The sequence below is a fragment of the Dipteris shenzhenensis genome, chromosome 13, assembly GCF_047967505.1.
Source record: "Dipteris shenzhenensis isolate YYH24624 ecotype China chromosome 13, Dip_SZ_1.0, whole genome shotgun sequence".
Lineage (NCBI taxonomy): Eukaryota > Viridiplantae > Streptophyta > Polypodiopsida > Gleicheniales > Dipteridaceae > Dipteris > Dipteris shenzhenensis.
Window position 1 is genome coordinate 21,078,938 of NC_141608.1, and position 25,626 is coordinate 21,104,563.

Consider the following 25,626-nt stretch of genomic DNA (forward strand, 5'->3'; position numbering starts at 1 on the left):
CATAAGTATCTACCGTACAATCGTACGGAATGCCAGTCGTCCGCACAGTTGTGCATTAGCAGTCCTCAGTCGTCCGTACAAGCTGCGTCAGGCGTCCGTACAATCGACTGCACCATCCATACTGTTGCTGCAAATCCGTACACAATACGGATTTCCGTACATTTTGCAGGCCCTTGTACCTTTCATGGGCATCTGCACTTCTGTGCAAGTTTAATTCTAGCAGGTACTCTAGCAGTTGGTTTTTTGGCAGTCATTGTTTGCAGATAGCCATTGTTTGGCTTAGATCTTGCACAGAATTTGGGGCATTATGTATTTGTGGGCAGACATTGCAGTTGGGTTGCACGTTGTCCAAGAAATTGGGGCTTTTGCAATTACACTGCAGTGAAATTTGGGGCTTTTGCAGGCAGAGTGCAATTTGTGCAAAATTTGGGGCTTTTAGAACATTTGTCCTCTTTTGTATGCAATTTCCCACAAGAAATTGGGGCTTTTGCATTGGGGTTGCAATTTTGCAGGTAAAAGGGCATTTTGGAAGTTTGCAAACAGTTTTGGACTCAGTCCAAGTCAAATTGCACACTTTTGCCACTTTTTGCAGATTCTATTTGCAGATTTTTGGGGCATTGAGCAGAGCAGTGTGGTGCATTTTGAGCCTTTGATAGGTTGTGACAGTATTTGTCACTATGGGCATATTATTCTTTGCAGACTTTACTTGTGCATTTTATATCCCAGGGAGGGATTTCACATGGTCTATCTGCTGTATTTTTTTCTGAGATTATCTGGTGAAAATGGCTCAGAACAACTCAAATGAGGTGTTCGGGGTTCTCACACATGAGGATAAGTTGGATGGCACCAACTACTCCTTGTGGAGTTTCATGGTTCGCAATATCTTAGTTGGCAGAAATCTTTGGGATATATCAATGGAGATGAAGAAAGACCAGATACAACGCCTATACCTGTCACTCCTACAGCTCGAGGCAGGGGTAGAGGTACAAATACAGCAGAGGTGATTGGAGCAGCGCTCCAGGAGCTCCCACAACAGAGCAGAAAAGATGGGACTCTAGAGATGCACAAGCTCTTTCAGTAATTTCTCTCTCTATCAAGAGGTTCATTATACCTCATATTGGGTCATGCAAGACATCTACGGCAGCTTGGGTAATACTTGAGAGTATGTTTGCAGCAAGGAACGATGCCACGGTTTCCTTTTTGAAGCGAGAACTTTCCCATACACATATGGAGGAGGGAGATTCCATGAATTCTCACCTCACAAAGCTTCAGGATCTCAGGGCACGATTGCTGAACATTGATGAAGTCATTCCGGATTCAGAGATGATCTCCACCACTTTGAACTCTCTTCCTGAGTCCTATCTCAGTTTCCACACCTTGCTGAATTTGTCATTGAGGGGGGGCAACAATCCTCTCTCCTTTCACGAGTTGGTAGGACTTCTGTTGAAGGAGGAACAAACACGCAAAAAAAGGGCAACCCGGGCTGGCGAGCTTGCTATGCTCTCTAAGTTCAAGCCCAAGGGTAAAGGGCAGCAAAAGCCACATGTCCATCAGCCCACACATCAGCATAAAGCTGATTCTGGACAGCCTTCTTATAAGACACAGGGTGATACAAACAAGCAGAAAAAGAAGGGCATCTATCATTATTGCAAGAAGCCAGGTCATTATATTGGAGAGTGCAAGAAGCGCATAGCCAAAGAAAAGAAAAGGGATTCTGGTATGGCTGTATCAGATGCATCAGGTCCACATTGCCATGATGGAGGAGATGTTGCAGCCAACTTGGTTGAAGAGCACTATGCCTTTTTGTCTTGCGCTTCAGATTTTTCAGTGGGTAGTTCAGATACTATAGCCACTAATAATGATGACCGATATGCTTTTTTGACTTGCGGTTACGATCCTTCAAAGGATGAATGCTCTTTCAGTGTTGATGAGACACTACATACTTGGTATTTTGATAGTGGTGCTTCAAAGCACATCACTTCCAAGAAAAATCTGTTTCTAACTCTGCAATCTTCACCCATCAAGAAGAAGGTAACTTGTGCAAATATTTTTCTTATTCAGTGTGTGGAGTGGGAGACATTATTCTCACATCCACTCATAACACAAATTTCAGAATTTCAGATGTACTCTATGTGCCAGGTATAAAGAAGAATTTGCTTTCAGTGTCCTCACTCAATAGAGCAGGATTTCAAGTTGTTTCTTATGATGACAAGTGTGCAGTCAGAGACAAAGAATATGAATATGCTTTGAGATTGTCTGGCACTTTGTATCGGGGTCTTTTTCAGCTTGATTTATATGAAAAAAGATCCCATCTTGCATTATCAGTTAGCACTCCCACTGTTGCAATGCACAATGCGGAGTTATGGCATGCTAGGTATGGGCACATGAGCTATGGCAGCTTAATGACACTTCAGAGGCATGATATGGTTGATGCATTACCTCCTTTGGAGTTGCCTCCTCCTCATGCATGTGAAGGTTGCATTCTTGGCAAAAAGCATAGGCTTCCCTTCAAGAAGGATAGTGCAGTGAAAGCTACAAGAAAATTGCAGCTTATTCACAGTGATGTCTGCGGTCCCATGAGGACACCTGCTTTTGGGGGTTATCTATATTTTGTTACATTCATAGATGACTTTACCAACTACACTTGGGTCTATGGTCTCAAGGCAAAATCAAAAGTGTTTATGCATTTCAAACACTTTGTGGCTCTGCTTGAAAATGAGACAGGACTCAAGGTGCAGACACTTCACACAGATCGAGGGGGGGAATATATGTCTCATGAATTTGAGACATTTCTGAAAGAAAAAGGCATTATGCATCAGCTGACAATGAGGCTTACAGTGAGGCATGGCATGGGAGAAAGCCTTTAGTGGACTATTTCAGAGTTTTTGGTTGTGTAGCATATGCCCACGTGCCTGTGGAGTTCAGACACAAGTTGTCAGATAAGGCACTAAAATGCATTTTCGTGGGATATAGTTCACAAAGCAAAGGCTATCGTTTCTACAATCTTGCTAGAGATGTCATATTCTCTGAAAATTCTGCACATACAAATGCTGAATTTCAGATTCCGGCCTCTTCAGATGATGTGTTTGAGGGGATGCTTCCTATAGCATTTGGTTCCCCCGCTGAAACTCAGAATTTACAGCAGCCTCCGCCAGTCCATAGGTGCCACTCATTCCTTGGTATGTGCCATGTAGACCTAGCTACAGTCAGTTAGGTCAGTTGGTACAGTTAGTACATGTACTACTTAAGACTCTTAGGACACTTAGTCCAATAAGGGCACTTTGTCTAGGATCTTTACCCCCCTAGGGTTTTGGCCTAGGGACAGTTAGGGCACTTAGTCTAGGTAGGGCACTTATGTTGGAATTATAGATATAATTCAGCAGTGACCAATGTAATATAATAAGTTAGTTAGGGGCACTTTTCCCTCAATTTAGAGGTTTTTCCCCCTAACTGCAGTTAGTTCACTAACTATGGTTAGTGACTACTAAGGTTTTGTCACTATGACAAAACCTTATCCTACTCACTTTTTGTTGTACTCTTTACACTCTATTTTGCAACTACAGCTTCCTAGCTTTCGACTCTCTCACTCTCTCTAGCTCTCACTCTCTCCATTTCCTTCATTTGGTATCAGAGCAGGTTCTAGGCCTTTGAGCCCTCTGCTCCTTCTCGTACCAGCGCCCTTCCTCCAGCTCCAGCCCGCTCCAATCTGTCCGTACAGTCCGTACGACTGTACGGAATCCTGACGCATAGTGTCGTACAGCTCTCGCAATACCTCCGTACAGCTCCCGTAAAACATCCGTACTGCTCCCGTACAGGTTGCCGTACATATCGACGTTGCTCCGTCCAGATCGCCGTACTGTGTCGTACAGATCGCCGTACAGCACAGTACGGGTCATCATACCTGAGCAGTATTTCGTACAGCGCCGTCCGTACCGCGCCGTACATCGCCATCTGTACCGTACAGTCGTACTGACCGTACAATCTGTACCGTACAGTCTGTACCGTACCGTACCACCGTACAGTTAGTACTGTACCGTACCTCCTGCACTCTTTACAGATTTGTGTGCATTTCTGCATTTTCAAATCTGTACTTGCAGATTTTCACAGGTTGCATTTAGCCACAGGTGTTCTTTGGCAGGCACATCTTGCACAAAACCATAGTTTGGTTCAGTTGTTTGGGAGTATATTTGAGGCATTTTGCATATTGCAGACATTGCAATCATTGTGCAATTTTGGAGCTACATCTGGAGAAAAATTGGAGATATAGTCTGAAATTTGGGGCTTTTGTATTAAAATTGCAGATTTGGGGCTTTTAGCATTTTTACCCCTTTCTGGCTGCAATTTCTAGCCACAAATTGGGGCTTTTGTGTTTGGAGAGCATTTTTTGGAGTATTCAGTACATACTGCCTTTCTTGGAGTGTTTGGAACACTTTTGGCAGATTTTGGAGAGTGTTTTATGCTTGGACAGATTTCTGACAGCTCAAGTGCAGAAATCTAAGTTGCATATACAGCCCGTGCTTGGGTGTGTTTTTTGGGAGTTGTGCATTTTATTCCCAGTAAGGGAATTCAGCTTTGTATCTGCTTCAATCTCTTTCTCAGATATGGCCCATCAAAATCAGAATGAGTTCCAGTTCGGTGGTCTTTCACAGGAAGACAAATTGGATGGTACCAACTACTCCCTCTGGAGTTTCATGGTACGTAATATTCTGATTTCTCGCAATTTATGGGATTATGTCAATGGAGATGAAATCCGACCAGCAGATATTGCACCTGCTACCCCTCCTCAGCAAGGAGGTGGAAGAGGTCGTGCACAAGGTGCAGCTGCAGGACAAGTTGTTGGTGCAGCTACAGTCAATACTCCTGAGCAAAAGAGATGGGATTCACGGGATGCCTTAGCCTTGTCATGCATCTCTCTTTCAGTGAAAAGATCAATCATTCCGCATATCCGGTCGTGTAAGACCTCCAGGGCAGCGTGGGATATTTTGGAAAGCATGTATGCAGCACGGAATGATGCCAGGGTATCTTTTTTAAAAAGAGAGTTGAGCAATACACATATGGAGGAGGGTGACTCCATGTCAGCCCACCTCACTAAGCTACAGGATCTCAGAGAGCAGTTGTTAAATATAGATGAAATTATTCCTGATTCAGAGATGATTACAACCACTCTGAACTCTCTTCCTGAGTCTTATCTCAGCTTTCACACTTCGCTGAATTTATCATTGAGGGGGGGTGCAAATCCTCTTTCTTTTCATGAGTTGATAGGACTTCTGCTTCAGGAAGAGCAGACCAGGAAAAATTTGGCTTCACGTGCAGGTGAACAAGCCATGCTCTCAAAATTCAAATAAAAAACAAAGGGACAGGCAAAAACAGCAGCAAATCAGCCTTCCAGTGGGTCAGGACAGCCTTCACAAAAGGCTAAAAGTGATGCAAGCAAGCCCAAAAAGAAGGGTTTTTGTCACTACTGCAAAAAGCCAGGTCATCACATAGCAGAATGCAGGAAAAGGATTGCAAAGGAAAAGAAAAACAGCTCAGGAATGGCTGTTTCAGATTCAGCCCCTTGTGCATCTGACAGTGGGGATGCTGCAGCCAACTTTGTTGGTCAAGATTATGCCTTTTTATCTTGCATTTCTGATTCTAGGTTGGCTGTTCCAGATGCTCGGGATAGTACAGCTTCTTGCAGTGATGATACATATGCATTTTTGACTTGCAGTTTTGACTCTCCTTCAGATGCATCTGCTTTCAGTGTTGATGAAACACTGAACACATGGTATTTTGACAGCGGTGCATCCAAGCACATCACTTCGAGGAAGTGTCTCTTTACTTCCTTACATCCACCTCCTGTTGGTAAGAAAGTCACTTGTGCCAACAACTCCTCATATTCAGTACGTGGCACAGGAGAAGTTGAGCTCACTGCAATTGATAACTCAATTTTCAGACTTTCTGATGTCTTATATGTGCCTGGCATAACCAAAAATCTCCTTTCAGTGTCCACTCTTAACAGAGGGGGATATCAGGTCATCTTTGAGGATGACAAATGTGCTGTCCGGGACAGGGAAGCTAACTATGCCTTAATGTTATCTGGTACTCTACTGCGTGGGCTTTTTCAGCTTGATATTTTTCAGAAAAGAGCAGCTCATGCTTTGGCAATTTCTACCCCTACAGTTGCCATGCAAAATGCAGAATTATGGCATGCCAGATATGGCCACATGCATTACAACAGCTTAATGACACTTCAGAAATTTTCAATGGTTGATGCACTGCCACCTCTTGAGATACCTCCTCCACATGCCTGTGAAGGGTGCATTTTAGGTAAAATGCATAGATTTCCCTTCAAGAAGGATGGTTCAGTTAAAGCTGTTCGCAAATTACAGCTTATACACAGTGATGTCTGTGGTTCCATGAGGACTCCGTCATTGGGTGGTCATCTCTACTTTGTCACATTTATTGATGACTACTCCAATTTTACTTGGGTTTATGGGCTGAAAAAGAAATCTGAAGTGTTCACAGTGTTTAAACATTTTTCAGCCATGGTTGAAAATGAAACCGGGCTCAAGATACAGACATTACGCACGGATAGAGGTGGGGAATACCTATCTGCAGAATTTGATGCTTTCCTCAAACAAAAGGGTATTGTGCATCAGCTCACAGTCAGGCTGACCCCTCAGCAAAATGGCAAAGCTGAGAGGAAAAATAGAACCCTCATGGAGATGGACAGATGTATGCTGAAAAGCAAACACATGCCTCATAAATTCTCGTTAGAGGGTTTGATGTGTGCCAATTACATTTTGAACAGGGCTCCCACTAAGGCTTTAAAAACAAAAACTCCTTTTGAGGTCTGGAATGACAGGAAGCCTTCAGTGGATCACTTCCGAGTCTTTGGATGCCTTGCCTATGCACATGTGCCAGTTGAATTTAGGCACAAACTGTCAGATAAAGCCATCAAATGCATATTTGTTGGATACAGTGCAGAAAGCAAGGGGTATCGTCTCTACAATCCTGCTACACGCAAAATCATTGTAAGTAGAGATGTGATATTTTCTGAAAATTCAGCTCACACTCAGGCTGATTTTCAAATGCCTTCACCTTTAGAAGATGTCTTTCAAGGGTTGCTACCCATTGCTTTGGGTTCCCCTGCTGATTTTTCTGATCCAAATCAGAATTTACAGCAACCTTCAAATGCTTCAGTTCCGCCACGGGATGTCATGCCTCCTCCACAGGAAGTGGAACAAGTGGTACAGCAAGAAATTGCAGACATACATGCAGCAAAAACAGTCCCAAACTGGCTGTTACAGACTCTCCGGGAGAGTAAACTTGATGCTCCGTTACCTGGCAGGACTCGCAGTGCAGCAAGGCACATGGAAGGTGCTAATTCAGTGGAATCAGCATATGCAGGTACTCTCCTTGATGAAGAGGAGCCTGCCACATTTGAAGAGGCACAAGGTAATGTGCATTGGATGAATGCCATGCACGATGAGTTGCAGTCCATTGAAAAAAATCAGACTTGGGATGTTGTGGACTTGCCACAGGGTAAACATGCTATTGGCACACGATGGGTATTTAAAGTCAAACGGAAGCCAGATGGCTCCATTGACAGATATAAAGCCAGGCTGGTTGCTAAAGGCTATGCTCAGAAAAAGGGCATAGATTATGAGGAGACTTTTGCTCCTACATCCCGGATGACTACCATCCGATCAGTAATTGCAATGGCTGCACATTTTGAGTGGAATGTTCATCAGTTGGACATCAAAACAGCCTTCTTAAATGGGGACTTGCTGGAAGAGGTGTATGTCAAACCACCTCCGGGTTTTGGAATTACAGCAAATGCACTTCAAGTCTGCAAGCTTAATAAAGCTTTATATGGGCTGAAACAGGCCCCTCGTGCATGGTATGCCAAGATACATGCCTTTTTGACCAGCAAGGGGCTGCACAATAGTCCTACTGAGAGCACCCTCTACATCAAGATGGATGGGGGGGAAATATTAGTCATCCTTCTTTATGTTGATGACTTACTGCTCACAGGGTCCAATGAGGACAAAATTGCAGATTTCAAAACTGATTTGCAGACCCACTTTGATATGTCAGATTTGGGACTGCTTCACTTTTATTTGGGGATCCAGTTCTCTCATGAGAGACGTGGCACTGTTATGTCTCAGTCCAAGTATGTTCAGAAACTTTTGGACAGATTTAACATGCAAGAGTGTAAGCCCATATCTACTCCTATGGAACCGGGGCTGAAACTCACAATGCATGATGGAGGAGAATCAGTTGATGCCACACTTTACAGTCAAGCTGTTGGATGCCTCATATATCTCTGCAATACTAGGCCTGATATTCAGTTTGCAGTATCTCAGGTGAGCAGGTACATGCACAGCCCCAAAACTATGCATTGGCAGGCAGTTAAGCGCATCTTCCGTTATTTGCAAGGCACCAAGTCTTTTGGCTTACTATTTCCCAGGGGGGGTGACTTGCAGATGCATGCCTACAGTGATTCAGATTGGGCTGGTGATTATGACACTAGGCAGTCCACTAGTGGCAATTGTTTCTTTTTGGGAAAATCTTGCATTTCATGGCTGAGCAAGAAACAATCTACAGTGGCTACCTCATCATGTGAAGCTGAGTACAGGGCAGCTTTCACAGCAACAGTTGAATGTGTCTGGCTGAGACGTTTATTTGCTGATCTTCATCTGTCTTTGGAGGGTCCTTCTCCAATTCTCACTGATAGTCAGAGTGCCATTGCAGTGGCAAAGAATCCAGTGTTTCATGCTCGCACGAAGCACATTGAGGTTCACTATCACTACGTCAAAGAGAAGTTGCATGCAGGAGAGATCAGTATGATCTTTGTGTCTACACATGACAACGTTGCAGATATTCTCACCAAAGCGCTACCACGTGAGAAGTTTGAGGCATTTCGCAGTGCCCTGAACTTATATCCGTTTGGTGATTGATCAGCCTTGTACATGACATTGGCACTGCACGGGGGTGTTGGAATTATAGATATAATTCAGCAGTGACCAATGTAATATAATAAGTTAGTTAGGGGCACTTTTCCCTCAATTTAGAGGTTTTTCCCCCTAACTGCAGTTAGTTCACTAACTATGGTTAGTGACTACTAAGGTTTTGTCACTATGACAAAACCTTATCCTACTCACTTTTTGTTGTACTCTTTACACTCTATTTTGCAACTACAGCTTCCTAGCTTTCGACTCTCTCACTCTCTCTAGCTCTCACTCTCTCCATTTCCTTCAACTTAGCCCTAGGGTTTTGTTATATTGGCTCTCTCTTGAGCCTCCACTCTCTAGTTTTGTAGCAATTCATTACAGCGTCTCGTTTTTTGTCCTCTCTCCTTCATTTTTGAGCTTCCATTGCTTGCCCTAGCCTACAATATCAGAGCCAAAAGAGTTATTATGAGAAAACAACCTGAAGGACAGCAGCAGCACACTGCCCTGGCAATCCGAGGGCTCACAACTATATCATTTATAAATAACATCAAAAGCATTTGGATAAGACATGATAGTCAACCTGCATTAATTGTTGCATTTAAATTTGGTAAAATTCTTCTGCGGCGGACATAAGCTCAAACAAAGCACGGCTCTGAATGAGCATAGTAGAATGCTTGGCATTGTGGTGGTCTATTCTTCATATCAATAACAGAGAAAATGCAAAGAAGTAACAGCTAAAGAAGTACCAGTAGCAGAGAAGACTGTGTCTGTGAAACGAAAAGCAAAAGACAATCCCTCTTCTAGAGCTCCATTGCTGCTGCAATCAAGACACACCAGATATTAGACCAGAAAACACATTTCAGACCACAGAACCACATATTTCTTTCTAAACTTTCATGTATTATGAAAGTGAGAACCATGAACAATTATTTGTAAAAGACAAAGAACTGTGATGCTGCATGTGACATAGTGACTACTATATCAAGTTCACATTTCAGCTGAGCTTTAAAAAGGACATAAAAGATTTATTGGATTTGTGAAGCTGCAAACCTTTTTTCATATGCATGAAGACCCTCGATCATCAAAAGCAAGATGTTTCAAGCTACGGGCTTCTATGTCCACACACATAACACAGTTTGGGCAACAAACTTCAAAGATGTGACTCATGGCAGCTGAGAGCATCTCAGCAGATACAAGGGGGTGTTCAAACAAGACCTTTTGTAAATTGCCCCCTCTGCTCAATCATTAAAAATAATATTTAAAATGCTCTCTGCTATCTAAACAAACCATTTCTCTGAAAGGTGAAACAATTCATTATGACTATCAATTGGTTGATTAGTTGTAATACTCAAATCAATCACTGTCAAGAAAAGCTATTTGCCATTCACTTTGGTTTTGAAGATATATAAATCATGCAGTATTTCAGAATGGTAAGTTGTTAAATCGCTTATGATTCTTTAAAGTGGCTGGAGAAGGCTGGTCCACGCCCATTAATATAAGTGAGAAGCTCTTCATCTATATTTCATTCTGCAAGCTGGCCAGTGTCACAAGAAACGTTTCTAGATTTTTACAGGCGTTTCGTCTAGAAACGCCTAAAAATACTATATTTTATAGAAGTTATATATACTTCATAAATAATTGTCTTCAGATTCTCTCTCTCTCTCTCTCTCTCTCTCTCTCTCTCTCTCAAAAGAGCTCTCAGATATCCATATTGTGCACACAATGCATACATATTACACAGTTGAAAGAGTAAAAAGATGCGTCGCGCAGCCTATAGATTGAGGTTTACAAAGACATAGATCTTCCAGTTTACAAATTACTATTAACTAATTAGTTGCAAGTGCATATGGCTGCTAGCATATGCCATGGCCCATAGTTCAAACAATAAACTTTGAACTTTATAATTCAAATTTCAGAATCAAATTTCAAGATTCAAGATTCAAGATTCAATATTCAAAATATAACAAAATGTATTATGTGTTACTGTTTACATCATACATGTATCATGCCATAATGATATACTGGTAACTGTATGGTATAAACTGTATACATAATCAAATCCCGTCGCCTACAAGCCAGCTGCTAACAACTGCAGTGTACACAATACACTCTAGAGTCTAGTCTCGACTCGACTCTCTAGAGCTAGGGACCGCTGCCCTCTCCAAGATCTGCTGCCTCATCACTGTCATCATCAGCACTGGAATCAGCAGATGGATCTACATCCTCTGTGGAGGAAGAGGAAGTGCCACCCTCGAACCAAGTAGGGGCTCGCAACTGATCTGAGTCCTCTGAGTCCGTACTGTCTACCAATGCCACCTCCTCCTCTGGCTCATCTCTGCCTCGACGTCCTCGGGATGATGATGCAAGAACACATACCTGTGATCCCCCTCGTGAGGCTCGTGCTCGACATTGATAACCACGAATCTGGGCTGTCGCTATATCCTCTGCAACAGTAGCAGCACGTACTCGTGGTGCACGAGCTCAAGCCATCGAACGTGTCTGACGTCGGAATCGAAGCATATCCTGCCGTTGGAACTCGTAAGCATCATCATTCTCTCGACTGTGTTGGATGATGGACATGTCGCAGGTTTTAGCTTGATCTTGTCAGGATTGACTTGCTTGGGCTTCCACTCGATGCTATCGGTACCATCTGCAGACATGTACTTCTCAAGTAGACGTAGGTTGGCATTGACATATACCAACCTATTGAGCTGCTCCACGCTCAACCTGACATAGTTTACAAAGCATAAAGAAGTCAATTCTCACGACACTAGACACCCAAGGCAGCTTTCCAATATCCTCCATCATCAAATCAAGAGAGTGTGAGGCACAAGGTGTCCATACTATCTTGGGATACTTCTCCTCAAGAAGACTTCCCATTCTCTTGCAGTTGGAGCCATTATCGGTGATGACTTGCACCACATTGTCCTCACCAACCTCCTTGATGGCTGCCTCAATATGACCCCAAATCCACTCTCCGGTGATGTGAAGGCCGGCATGTGAGACATCAACCACCCTCAAGAATATGCTTCCCACACAACTAGTGACCAAGATATTAATCATGTGTCTCCTCTTTGTGTCACTCCATCCATCGGAGACTATGGTGCATCCATACCGACTCCAAGCTTCCTTGAATCCCTCCATGTCTTTCTTGATTAATCCCACCTGCTTCTTCAAACGTGTGGTGCACAGAGTCTCAGAACTAGCAGGTGTAAGGGATGATGCTCATGCTCTACCAGCAACTACAAGTGCATGATAAAACTTCTTGTAGGCAGGAGTCCTTGTAACATTGAAGGGAATATTGCAAGCGTAGAAAAACTACTCCTCTGCAATTGCAGCCTCTTGCTTCAGACATTCTGCCCAAGAAGCCTGTATAGGAGTAACTCTCGGAGTGATAGCTGCTGGACCACGCGGCCTCTTGACAGGAGGCCGTGGAGGAGTTAATGGCATAGTGGACAGCCCAACTGATACGGATGCCGATGGAGTGGTGCCATGTAGAGAGGCTGAGTAGAGGCACTCCCATGAACTTGTGATGTCAATGTAGATGGAGTATACCCATGCCCCTCCTACTGTGAGTAAGAACACTCCACATTCCCAGTATCTGACTGGGATGATGTGAGAGTGACGGTTGCCTCTATGCCCAACTTCTGCTGCTCAACCAACACATTAGCTTGAAGAACTTGATCTGTGATCATGGGATGGAGGAGGGATCGAATCTCAGCAAATTTGAATGAGGTATTTCCATATGCCAAGAAGATCCCCTCTAGAATGGCATGGCAAGCACTCTTACCCTGGCCTCCGATCCATAAAAAATGTGCTCGAACTCGAGGGGCAGATCCCATCAAAGTATCACCACAAAACTTGCATACTGACCTCCTCGTGCCAGATGTGCCATATCTCTTTATAAAAACGGTATCCTGCCATACATCCCGTTTTGTGCTTTCACTCGGTCCACCAGCACGTCTTGAGGCCATGGTATGGGAGTAGAGAGTAGAGTAGAGTAGATTGTAGAGGGTAGACCGTAGAGGGTAGAATCTAGACTCTAGAGTAGAGGGTAGAGTGGAGAGTAGAGGCTAGAGGAGAGTAGAGGGTAGAGTAGAGGGTAGAGTAGAGTAGAGTAGAGTAGAGGGTAGGGTCGAGTAGAGGGTAGAGGGTAGACCGTAGAGGAAAGTAGAGGATAGACCGTAGAGACTAGAGTAGAGGATAGAGTAGAGTAGGGTAGAGTAGAGAGTACAGAGTAGAGGAGAGTAGAGGGTAGAGTAGAAGGTAGAGTAGAGGGTAGAGTAGATGGTAGGCACTAGGAGCAAGGCAAGCAATGGAGCGGCGCGGGAGAGGAGCAAAAAAATGAAAACGACGGCCAAATTCAGAAAGAAACCTGTCGCGGCGGATTTTTTGACAGCCAGACGTTTCGCCCTAACTGCCTGTTTCGGACGTTTCTAAGAAACGTTTCGTCTAGAAACGTTTCGTCTAGAAACGTTTCTTCGCGTTTCGGTGCCCCGAAACGCGTTTTTTGATGACACTGAAGCTAGCTATCCATCAATAGAATAAGAGATTTATGAAGTTAATGGAAAAGAGCAGCCGTGCCATGGACTAGACAACTGATAAACACTGAGCTTCCTTGCATAATAGCCTTGATCTCAGCCATCCTACATAGTACACAAGCATTTCATTACGTATAAGTTATAACATATAAGCTTTAAGTTTTCAATTAAGCCTTAAGACTTTCAAACTACATCACTAATACATAAACCTAGATGAATCCACGAACATTCCCAAACTCATCCTCAAAAAACACAACATAGTGCAGTTTCAATCTCACGATAGTCACTCATAAGATTGAAAACCATAAACTCCATCACGCATAGCAGGGACTAGCTACTATGACATCCCCACGGACGTCATCATCGCCCAACAAAGGTTGTAGAACATAGTACAAAAATATGCTCTCACACATACAAATGCACACACCCACACATACTTGAGCATCCATTTATACAAAGTCTTCGTACTGATTTTCTGTCGCACTCCGGAGGTGAAGAAAAGACTTAGCCATGACAAAGGCTAGCACTAAAAAAGAAGGCTAATCCAAAAGTAGTCCAAAAAACTCTCTTCATTCAAGCTACAACTGCATGTGAAGTCTAAACGATTTCTTTTTAGTCCCTCCCAAACGAGCATATAATCACCTAGATATAGAAAGGTAGGTACATTTGTCCAGCTCTGTGCCTACCCTTTGCATCAAGTGGCATAAAAGACCAGGGTGCATTTCTCCATGTCTGTCACACGCAGCATCACAAATAGTGGCCTCAAAGTAGTCACAATGGCTTATATATGCTGCAACAATGAGGTCTCAAGGAGAGACAACTGCACATGAAGAGCAGATGTGTCCCTACAGCTGTTCCCAATGTATCCGCTGGTGAAATACCACTGGGTCCAAATGCCTTGGGCTTTCTCCTACAGAATACCACAATATTACTAGCCTCCCTATGGTAGTGTGCACCCAATCAAGCTTTTCCTATGTCCTCAATCGATAAGTCAAGGCCATATGAAGTACAAGGGGTCCATACTATGGAAGGAAACTCCTTATCTAAAATCTCTACCATCCGCTTGCAATTGGAAGCATTATCTGAAAATTTATGGACCACGTTCCTGGGCCCACTTCTATGATGGTTGCACAATGTGTTTATAGACTAACTTCTATGTCATCTCTGACAAGAAGCGTATGTCTAAACACGAGGAGGCAAGGATAGTAATAATGCTCAGCTTCTTAACACCACTCCATGCATTACAAAGTATGCTGCATTCCCTGAAAGGCTGAAGTGCAACCTTGATTCTTTCCATCTGTTTATCAAGCATTGTTGTGTGCATCTTCTTATATTGCAATTCAGTACAATCTCTTATTGATCCCACCTCTGCAACTACCTTGATCAATTTATTCCATTAACATGTGTGCAAAACATTGAATGCGAGATCATAATCCATAATTCTTACCAACCTCAAACTCCGCTATGCGCTCTCTCTCTCTCTCTCTCTCTCTCTCTCTCTCTCTCTCTCTTTCTACCAGCTCAAGATTGTCCAAGACGAAGTCCTTTGTGTTTTGTGTTACGCACCCGCAACATTTTGTGGCCTCTCTTCCATATCAATATGATGAGAAGTAGCAAAGATACTACCCTCTAGAGTGTCAATGGCAATAATCTCTATCTCCTAGACATCATCATGATCATGAGGAGCACCAATAAACAAGGGGAAATCATTATTAAACTAATTTGCATACTCATATAAGATCTCGTATGCATCCTCCTACGACGCAACTCTTAATCCCCTTTTTTCATCCTATTTAAGTGTGTGGCGCAACACATATGTACTTATAGACGTCTCCATAACACAGAATGCTTGCACTTGCATTTTTTTCACACCAAAACCTATAGTATTTGGTGACAAAGTGATGGTGTGCTTTATGAGCACAGGATAAAGGGTGGAAGCAGCCCTCACTTTTTGGGGCAGATCCTGGTGCATATTCGCACTGGGGCAGATCCTGCTGCATATTTGCAGCCAATAGGAGAGCACGTCTGCAAAGAGCGTGCCGTCTAAGGAGCTCACACTATGGATGGTCACTAAACCTCATTGAGGAGCACGAAACCTAAGTAGTGCAAGGATAGAAGTACGACCAATGTTTATGCTCACCATAGCCCATCCAGGGCAAGGGGTGGCTGCATATCTCGGGATCTCTAGTAAAGATTTTTCTAAAAGTGTTTGGCTCACATTTTGTGCAATATATTCTAAGACATTTTGGAATGTTCTATTGTTGTCTATTGATGAAATTGGTGCTGGTCAGTCCTCTCTTGTAGACACTAAAAGTTGAAGTTTGAATTAAAGCACTCCCTTCTTCCCTCTTAAAGATTCTTCCGTTGCACACACCTTATCCATTTTCTCTTTCTGCTATGTGGAGAAACTAGCCAAGGGTCTAGGTGTTTCTAACAAATATCAGGCCCGAGAAGAGAATCCCTAGGTGTATATAGCATGCAACAATCTTCCCTCCTGCCCCATCAAAGGTAAACTCCACTCGATGTGCAGCTGCCCGGGATGCGTTCAAGCTCATAACCTTGGTTTACCCAAGTTGACCTTCAAATTATATGTCTCAGAAAAAGACTTATGCTGTTGGAGACCCTCGATTGATGAAGAGAGTAGAACCACGTCATCTGAAATATTAGAATCGCGATCAGGAAACCACTAAGGGTGAACTTGCTCCTCCGAATGTCGTGATGAAGAACTTGAGTTTGTCAATGTATAGGCCAAACAAGGTTCCTGACAAAGGACAACCTTGGTTGACCCCAATAGTGCTCATGATCTCTAACAACCAAGTCGAAGTCCTTACTCTACCTAATATCCGCGCATTTAGTGTTTGGACTGCCCAAATGATGTCCTGACTATATCCTAGATCCAGTAGTCGTCGAAATAGTTTAGCTCATGGCACTCTATCAAATGTTGATTGCGTGGTCAAGCCTCCTCAATGAGAGCTCTCGGGGTGAAAATGCGGTCCTGATATGCCCGAAAGCCTGCCTGCCCCATAGCCCAGAATCCCTCACGCTCCACAAACTATTGTGCAATGTGTGGAATGGGGCTTAGCTGAAAGAGGGCAGAAAGAAGGGGAAGACTTTGGCTGAAGCAAGGGGGCTGAGTGGAGGATGGGGAGACCCAATCCCCGACATCCTTCGGAGTGAAGGCACCAGAAGGGAGTGGAGTACTTTGGGAGTGGAGAGCCTTGGGACAGGAGAGGACAGGAGCATGAGAGCCAAGGGAGAGGAGAGGCATAGAGGCGGAAGCCAGACTAGCAGCAAAAGTGAGGAATGGCACCAAGCATACAAACCTAAAGAATGGTGCAACTGTACGATGCCATATGATACCGCATTGTATGCGTACAAAGACTACCCAAGACATAATAAAGCCCATACATTGAAATGATCAGCTGCTTGCTTTGATCTACATTTCTTACAAAACCTATTGAGATCACCCTTCAAGAAGGCTAGTTCACATCCATTTGATGAGGCATCCACCCATGCGAGGCTACCAATGCAATCACAACTCCAACAATGATGTAGCTCTGCCGAATGTCAATGCCTACTTCCTATGAGTAGCCTCAAGCAACCAGCTTTGCCTTCTATTTTTCTATGCTGCAGTCCATGTCTTTGATTCCTGTGGACACATTTGCAAAATTCTTGGTCTGAGGCCAGCAGTCAAAAGTGAGGAATGGCACCAAGCATACAAACCTAAAGAATGGTGCAACTGTACGATGCCATATGATACCGCATTGTATGCGTACAAAGACTACCCAAGACATAATAAAGCCCATACATTGAAATGATCAGCTGCTTGCTTTGATCTACATTTCTTACAAAACCTATTGAGATCACCCTTCAAGAAGGCTAGTTCACATCCATTTGATGAGGCATCCACCCATGCTAGGCTACCAATGCAATCACAACTCCAACAATGATGTAGCTCTGCCAAATGTCAATGCCTACTTCCTATGAGTAGCCTCAAGCAACCAGCTTTGCCTTCTATTTTTCTATGCTGCAGTCCATGTCTTTGATTCCTGTGGACACATTTGCAAAATTCTTGGTCTGAGGCCAGCAGTCTGGCAAATCCCATTTGTATGCTTCATAATTAATGGAATGATACTAGGACTGCATAGCACCCAACCACTACTCTTATCCTCCCCTCCCCCTCCCCCCCCCTTCTTCTATTCTATCCAAGATTCTTGGCTTGTTTCCTTCCAATATGTTGCACATGATGGGTTTGTTGAAATTAACCCCCTTTCTTACTTAGCTGGTGACTCTTGTATGGCTGTTCCTAGGCATTTCCTCCTATTTGATTTCCTCCAGGTTGTTCAAATCCTATCTAGGGAGCTGACCTGGCTTTTTAGGTGTCTTTTCAATTGCTGCCCATCACTTTCTTCATCCCATGAAATCAATTCCACCTAATCTGAAATACCACTCTGCATATTTTCAAAACCTATCATCATCATCATCATTAATAGCTGACTGTTTTGAGCATCCAAAGTAGCTGCATTCCAAACGCCTAAATAAATATCAAAGAGAATCTCATTAGTCCTCCATCGAATGTGTTCCATTCTCTGCAAAAATTATAACTTTGCTTATCACTATCTTCTTTTGAAGCCTTGGTTTGACACCATAACCCATGAAAATACACTTGAGACCTTTGCCATCAAGTTTTTTCTTTGATCTTTTGGCACATGAGCATATGTAAAACACCCAAACACTTCATGTGTGTTTTTGTCACTCCATTACTCCTCGATCGAATGTGTTCCATTCTCTGCAAAAATTATAATTTTGCTTATCACTATCTTCTTTTGAAGCCTTGGTTTGGACACTATAACCCATCAAAATACACTTTAGAGCTTTTCCATCAAGTTTTTTCTTTGATCTTTTGGCACATGAGCATATGTAAAGCACCCGAACACTTCATGTGTGTTTCTGTCACTCCATCCCTCCTGAAATCGTGATTTTCACAGCCTCATTGGACTTTTGTTTACGACACATGCTGTTGTTTTTGTAGCTTTGCGAATTTTTAGCCTTTTAATGCAATTGTTTTGCAGTTTACAGAGTCTGCAATCACAGCTTCACCCAAATCTCTTTCAATACTGGGCTGTCTTTCACAGTTTACGACCAAGAAACAACTCAACTTCATTGATGATTTTTTCATGCTGGTTTCATTGATAACCGGGAATTTTATATTGGCATCAAAAGTTTGTATGTCCTAATGAAAACATTCGCTAGGATGTGAAACTTTTGTGCCAAAAAATTTTGAAATTTCACGAGGATTTACATCTTTTATTTCAGATTTCAAATGAAAAAAGACATAAAAGCGTACTATGTTCTATCAATATTGTGAGACTAAAAAAACTTGTGCAATAAACTTTTGCCGAGATTTTATATTAATATATAAGTGTTGCTTCTATAAAATCACCATGCTGAATTTTGCTTCATTTGCTACAACTCTTTTCACAATGTGTGCTTCAGGGGACTAGGGCTTAGTCCTTCCTCACACACATAACTGCTTGTTGAAATTCTGCGTTTTTGCTTTTACTGCTACAGAAGAGCCAAACTAGGCATCACGGGTGTCTTCTCACAGATCAAAGAGTTGCTAGATGTATAGTCCAATAAAAGCCTGCAGTTACCTCACAAGACTGCAATTCTCTGTTCTTGTTCTTATTGAAAGTGGAGAGCCCAACTAGGCATCGTAGTGTATTCTCACAGATGAGGAAAACTATTTATCGTGTACTCCACCACGCTAGCTGGTAGACCCTGTTGCAGGTTACCCTAGGTCCTTACGTAGTGTCCTGAGAAGCAGGCCGCAAACAACTGGGCTCTGCCTTTTGTTAGATCCCGTGTGGATTGCTCATCACTAAAAAGATATTCTGCAACCATAGTATAAGTGGTTCTTTTTATGGGAAAAAAAGAAAATAAAACTAAGTTTCACAAGTGTGAGAACGTGACCCTGATGCCAATTAGGATCACATGAAGCCTTAAAATTGTAGCGTAATTTCAAATTGAAGAAATATACTAATCCCCAAAGTTATAAATGTTAGAATGAGGAGTTACAGAGGGTGTTTATATGATGGCTGGTGGACCAAAACCCATAATCTTGAATGCATCTCCTAGTGACATGCGTGTATGGGAAAATACAATATGTATACCAAATGACAGCTCTCTAACAGGCTTTCCAACCATCAATCCAGAGTTATATCATCATATTTGAAAGAAGCACTCTCAATGCAGGCTATCCTATAAGCAATGCGTATGACCTGTATTCATTTTTTCGCCTACCCTTTCCCACAAATTACACCCTTTTTTTCCCACTCTTCAAATCGTACAATACTTTTTAAATTTCCCTTCTTTAATATCAAAGAGTAATCAAGGAGGTCACAACATAGAAAGCAAGCTACATATCTCTCCCCATATTGATTTGGCATTGTGCAAGAGACCACAGATAACAGTCTGAATACTCTTGCATCAGGTTTCGGTACAAATTTCAGATGAGCTTTCAGAGAATAGAAGAATAAGTCTTGCCTTACATGGAGAAGGCATTACTCCAAGGACAATGCCTCATATGTGGCTTATTTTCTCATTGCGGCAAGCCTGCCAGACCCTACACATTGCGTGTCCTCAAATGAAAGCATCAGATAAAAATGGCACATAAATAGAAGCCCCACGACAGCCTGTACAGACCACGCTTCTTGAGCCGTAGGGTTCTTCCAGCTGGACAGCACAGGCTCCCCCCTAACAGACCCTAGACATGATTGGGACCCAGAGCTAGTGACATGGCAGATCAGGCAGAGGGTTGATGCACAGATTACGCTTGGGGACTTTTCCTCCATGTTCAGAGTGGGGCGCTACTGACAGGGGTGATTGTCGCCCTTGTTAAACGTAGAGCTGTGACCAGGAGACAGCACAAGATTGCATCCACAGGCGGCTGGCAGCACTCTATCTCTGATTTCATGCTATGAGGAGGGACCACAATGACCTTGAAGCATATTTCACTTTGTATTATGATGATAGTTGCTCTGATGATGATGTTGATGATAGTGATGTTGTAGATGACTATTATTTTGATATGACTATTTAGCATTTTTACTTTTTGTATGGGTGTGGATTCTCGTTTAGTAGCTCCACCCTTTCAGCTGGCTTGTATCAGGTTTCTCACAGTCTCATAGACCCATTGGTCTTCCGAAGACTTTAATAAACTTTCTTTCTTTCTTCCTTCTCCTTTGGAGAAAAGGAAAGTCAAGTGAACAAAAAAATGATGCTACCTTGCCCTTGTTATTAAAATCATTTAGTTAAGGATATGGGATAGCAAAATTCACAAACAATTTAGGTTGCAATCAGAACTTGTCTTTACTTTCATTAAGAAGTCTTTCAACGTTTCAAGGAAACCACAGCAAGTTAGATTACTAAAATAATGCACACAAACACAACATAGAGTCTTATTTTCATCCTTTGATAACATACCACAAACTCAGAATTTCAAGCATCAAAGCACATCCTTTTACCCTATGTTTCTAATGGCGATTCGTTCTCATGTTCCATCAAGAAGGATATTCATGAAGCCTTCCAACATAAATAAAGAGACCAGAAGCAGGTTGAAGAACTTCAAACACAGATACCACATCAGATTAGCAGCTCAGACAATTTCTGCCAGAAACAATGCTATAATCATACCAAATCACTAACATTCTTCTGATAATTACCTGGAACCTTTACCAGGTAACTTGCTTGCGAGCCTTGCAGTTTGTACTGCAGCATCTGCAGTGGCAGCATCTGGAGTGGCTCGAAGAATGTCACATATGAGCTGTTGGCATTCACTCTGCAAGAAAGACAAAATAATATGCCAGCATGACTAGCAGACGTTGGCAAAGACTGCCTGTTGTAGCAAATGTAAATGCCAGAGTTGCATATATAGTGGCTTTCTAGAAAACATCAATACATTTCTCCTTTACGTCCTTTTGAAAGGGACACAAAATCTGAAGTAAACAGACACTTAAGACAGAAAGAGGCAGACACTAATGTTTCATATTATTTACTACCTGACAGGATCTTTGACACACGTTCTTTTTCAATGCAGCGTTCTTTTTCAAAAGTCTATTGAGCATTAGTTCAACACTTTTATTCCTCCCCAATTCCAACCTGTATAACAGTCAAAGAAAATGACAAGCTATATCCTCCGGTTGAGCGCGCTATGTCGGTATCAGCATTCCAGCTCAGGTCTCCATTCCCTCTCCTAGGAGAACTTGCATCATCTTGACTTGCAGACTTAGCTTCCATCATCTCACCTACAATGACATGATTTTCTGCACATGTTGCATGAAACAATTTAAGTGATGATCCAAGAATTCAGTAACAAAATGCCTAGCTAAATTAGTGTTAACTGCAACAACAGTAGGATCATAAGGAGGCACCCAAGGCTAGTATAAGTGTCACTCCTAAAAGTTAGGGACAAAATGGTAAAGCAATTCCACAGACCCTCACCTAAAACTTGAGTCACCAGTCCCAATATACACTCTAAAAGCTCTTGGGCAGCTGTTTGCCCCATGCCCAGAGGACCCATGGAAGCAGCCACATGGCCTGTTGCCACAGGAGTCCCCATTGTCAGACTCCTTCTCAACCAATGACCATTCTGTGAATATTTTTGTTTCGAAAGTGCTCCTACTCCATCAACAGTCCTGCTTAATTTTGAGCCAGCAGAGACTGTCTTTGACACCTGATCAAGCCGAGGCCTAGAGGCCTCGATTGCTGCAGCACGAGCTTTGATCTCTGCTGTCATCAGTTCATGGATTGTAGGTCTCAATTTCTGACTGTCAAAATTAAAGTCAACTGTGATCAGATATTCAGCCAGCTACAGCCCAAAAGAATAATGACTCAAGAACATATATATACCTTTGTAAGACTAGAATATATCCAATTATACAAATTTAGATTTTTTGTTCTAAAGTCCAAAAAACTACACAGAAAATAAAAGAAAGAAAACGAAAGAGAAGAAAAAAGAGGTAACAAAAAGAAAGACATACTTAACAAGCAAAGCAACACTTATGTCGTCATCAGTGCCCAAGCATAAGCATTAAAGCATTATGCTTGGCAGTTAATAACACCCCTAGTCTTAAGTTCACCACTCGCAAGCTGCAAACAAGGACTCTGTCATACACATCATACATGTACATGGTTTGGCATCACTACCTATGTTCCCAGCACTTTGGATGCTGGACCCTGGTAAATGTCACATGTAAAAATATATTTTTTTTTTGATATGGGTGAGTTCATGTGCAGACCCACCTGCTGAATATCAAAGACTCTACATCGGTGCACCAGCAGACTAAAGCCAAAACCTAGCACATTAATCTGATGCAATTACCACCATGTCATTCTTGTCATAAAAATGTTAGAGAAAGTCTCTCAGGTTTTGGGCACATGAAGGACATGACAATAAGTATAATGACAGCTTGCACCAGTGACCAACTGGTGAAGGAAAACTCAATTTGATGTTTCCCATCACACACCCCAGCTGAATGGAACTAATCAAATCAGAGCTATTGTTCTCACAATGCAGGCATACACTTCAAATGTCCGTGCTCAGTGTCTCCTGACAAACAAAATCCCCTCTAACATGAATGTTGAATAAACTAAAGCAAGCAGCAAAATTTATCCTCCAAATGTATTTGAATCTTTACAAACCATGAGATCTAATCTCATGCAAACAATTGATTTCATTACAGCTACACAGAAGCTTTTGCACCTAGCTTTCAATTCCGAGCATAAGTGTGCATAATTCCAAATCAACCACACGGACAAACAAGGTTGAAGGGGCAAATGGGGGAGCGACCATAGTAGGAAAGATTGGGAGAAAGGCAATCAAAACATTTCAAGCGACAAAGAACAGCACAAGTCATAACAACCATAGAAAACAATCGGATTAAATAATACCTTATTATTGCCCCAGCTGCTGCCACCTTTCCAAGAAGCCCAAGGCATTCTACCATGGTTTGTAGGTACTTAATATGCAATGGAGCTTCACTTTTAGTCATCAGTTCCTGAGGAGAGGAAAAACGACAAATTGAGAGGTTTTCTAAAGACAACGTACGTTTTAAAATAAAACAGTTGCAAGATCTATGGGATTGTTAAACATCCTCTCAATGAGGTAGGAAGACCAGCCCTGGAATGTATGATGAACTTTAACAGCATTCAAACAGATGAAAAGCACTAGAACTACCTCCATATAGCATCTATAATTTTACAGACACATTCTAGCGATATACTGAACAATTCTCTTCCAAACAAGATGAACAGAACTTGGCCGCGTTATCTCAGAGAACCAATACGCTTGAACTAAAAGTTTGATTTCATGCAACTAGTCATAGTGTCTCTCTTACTAAAGCACTTCTCCACTATTAGAACTGGGACCCTTTATTATCTTAGGAGCACTCTAGTTCCTGTCATAGAACTTCTGAACTAAACCCATCAATTTTACAAGTGATCTCTTTCCAAACAAAAAATCTCCGTAGGGCTCATCTCATACTTGACAGCTTCTCATTTACAGCCTACTTGCATCATAAAGTTTGTGTTTTGTTACAACAGGTATACATTGTTTAATCCATTATTTTTTGTGGGTTGCATGCCTTTCTGGTTGAGCACAGCAGAGAATACTTCTAATCCAATCAAAATCAAAAGAAGCTTTTAAACAACCGGGTCAACCAATGTTTTCCACTATCACCGACCTTGTTTGGCCTATACATTGACAAGCTGAAGTCCTTCATCATGACTTTGGAAAGTGCAAGTTCCCCCTTAGCTAGCTCCCTGATGCCGATTTTCTCACACACACACACACACTTCCTTTTTTTTTTTGTGAAAATAGTTACTTTTTATATTACAGAGTCACAATCCCAAAACAGGATGTGTTCAAGTACATCAAGAGAAGATTTCAAGATATGACAAATATACATCATGATCAAAAGTCCATGTTTGCAAGCAATCAAAAAAAGATTGCTACAAAGAGTGCCTGAAGAAGGAGTATTGGGGGGAAAAGGGATCACCAAAGACTCTATGATTTCTATCTTTCCAGAGAGTCCATAGTGCCCAATACCCAACCCATACAAAAAACAAATCAAAACCCTGCCGATGTGGGTGCCAAATAACCACAAAGATTTTCCAAAAGCTGCACTGGGAAATCCGGTTTGTAAACGCTGGCGGGGCAATCCCAAAAAGTCACGAGTATGAGAGCAACGCCAAAGAAGATGAGGCACTGACTCTTGTGGAGCCAAGCATCTGTGACAAACAGGCGGAGAAAAATGTCTGCATGACAAAAACTGTCCAGATGGAAGAACTCCTAGCAATATTCTCCAGAGAAAAACCTACGGTCGAAGAGGAATTTTAGATTTTCAAATCCCGCGCAATCTTCGTCGCCACCATTTTGCGGGACGATTTATACGCCAAAGGTTGTTTGCCTATGGCGAAACCCAAGGCAAGGGCTGAAGAACCTTATACAAAGAAGAAATTTTTATGTGAGACAGCTTCAAGGGACGACATGCAAACCCTAGCAAATGAAGTGTCCAATCATGAAGCCGATCCTGAATTTCCAAAGGAGGTATTGGAATATAAGGTTGAAGCATATAAGTAATAAGATACCAAACAGGACGGTAATACATGCCAAGACTGAATTTTGCAGCAGCTGAGGAAAAGAAAGAGGGATCCCATCATCATGAATCACATCTGCAACAGAATGGATCCCCTTAATACTCAGAAAATATGAACGTCGAGACTCACGCAAAGCCAATGAAGGTGAAAATGCTCTCGACCAATGTATGCTTTCAGAACGTAAAGAATTGCCCTCTAAAGAATCCCTGCCATTCCATTCCAAGTGAGATAGAACATGTTTCCAGTCGATCAACATTTTGGCGAACCTAAAATAAAGTCCCAGGGAGTGGGCTGCCAATAACCAAAGGCAGGGGTAGTAAGTTGAGAGAGCAAATGACGCATCATGGCAGCCCATGGCTGAGAACCCTGCATAAATTGCAGCATCATTTTGCCTTTATAAGCAAGAATATGTACATGAAAATTAGGATATTAAGTCATCCATGCATCTTGGGAGAACATAAATGTTGCACCGAAAGTAACCGTAAGCT

The 25,626-nt window shown here is 42.4% G+C and overlaps 1 protein-coding gene across 3 annotated transcripts in view; it reads right to left on the bottom strand.

The window, feature by feature from the left end:
• SEC8 (subunit of exocyst complex 8) overlaps nucleotides 1-25,626 on the bottom strand; it is a 150,170-nt gene that overhangs the window by 35,543 nt on the left and 89,001 nt on the right. For 2 of the 3 annotated variants that reach the window (XR_015541993.1, XM_087383653.1), the window contains exons 8-12: nucleotides 23,432-23,538; nucleotides 21,983-22,308; nucleotides 21,641-21,804; nucleotides 21,205-21,320; nucleotides 9,686-9,756 (exon numbers count right to left, since the gene is read on the bottom strand). Coding sequence is in view for 2 of the 3 variants with exons in the window: in XM_087383653.1 (XP_087239779.1) it covers nucleotides 9,686-9,756; nucleotides 21,205-21,320; nucleotides 21,641-21,804; nucleotides 21,983-22,308; nucleotides 23,432-23,538 (784 nt within the window). In the remaining variant the exon portion in view is untranslated. The remainder of the gene's footprint in view (nucleotides 1-9,685; nucleotides 9,757-21,204; nucleotides 21,321-21,640; nucleotides 21,805-21,982; nucleotides 22,309-23,431; nucleotides 23,539-25,626) is intronic. The other variant, XM_087383654.1, reaches the window with a different exon arrangement.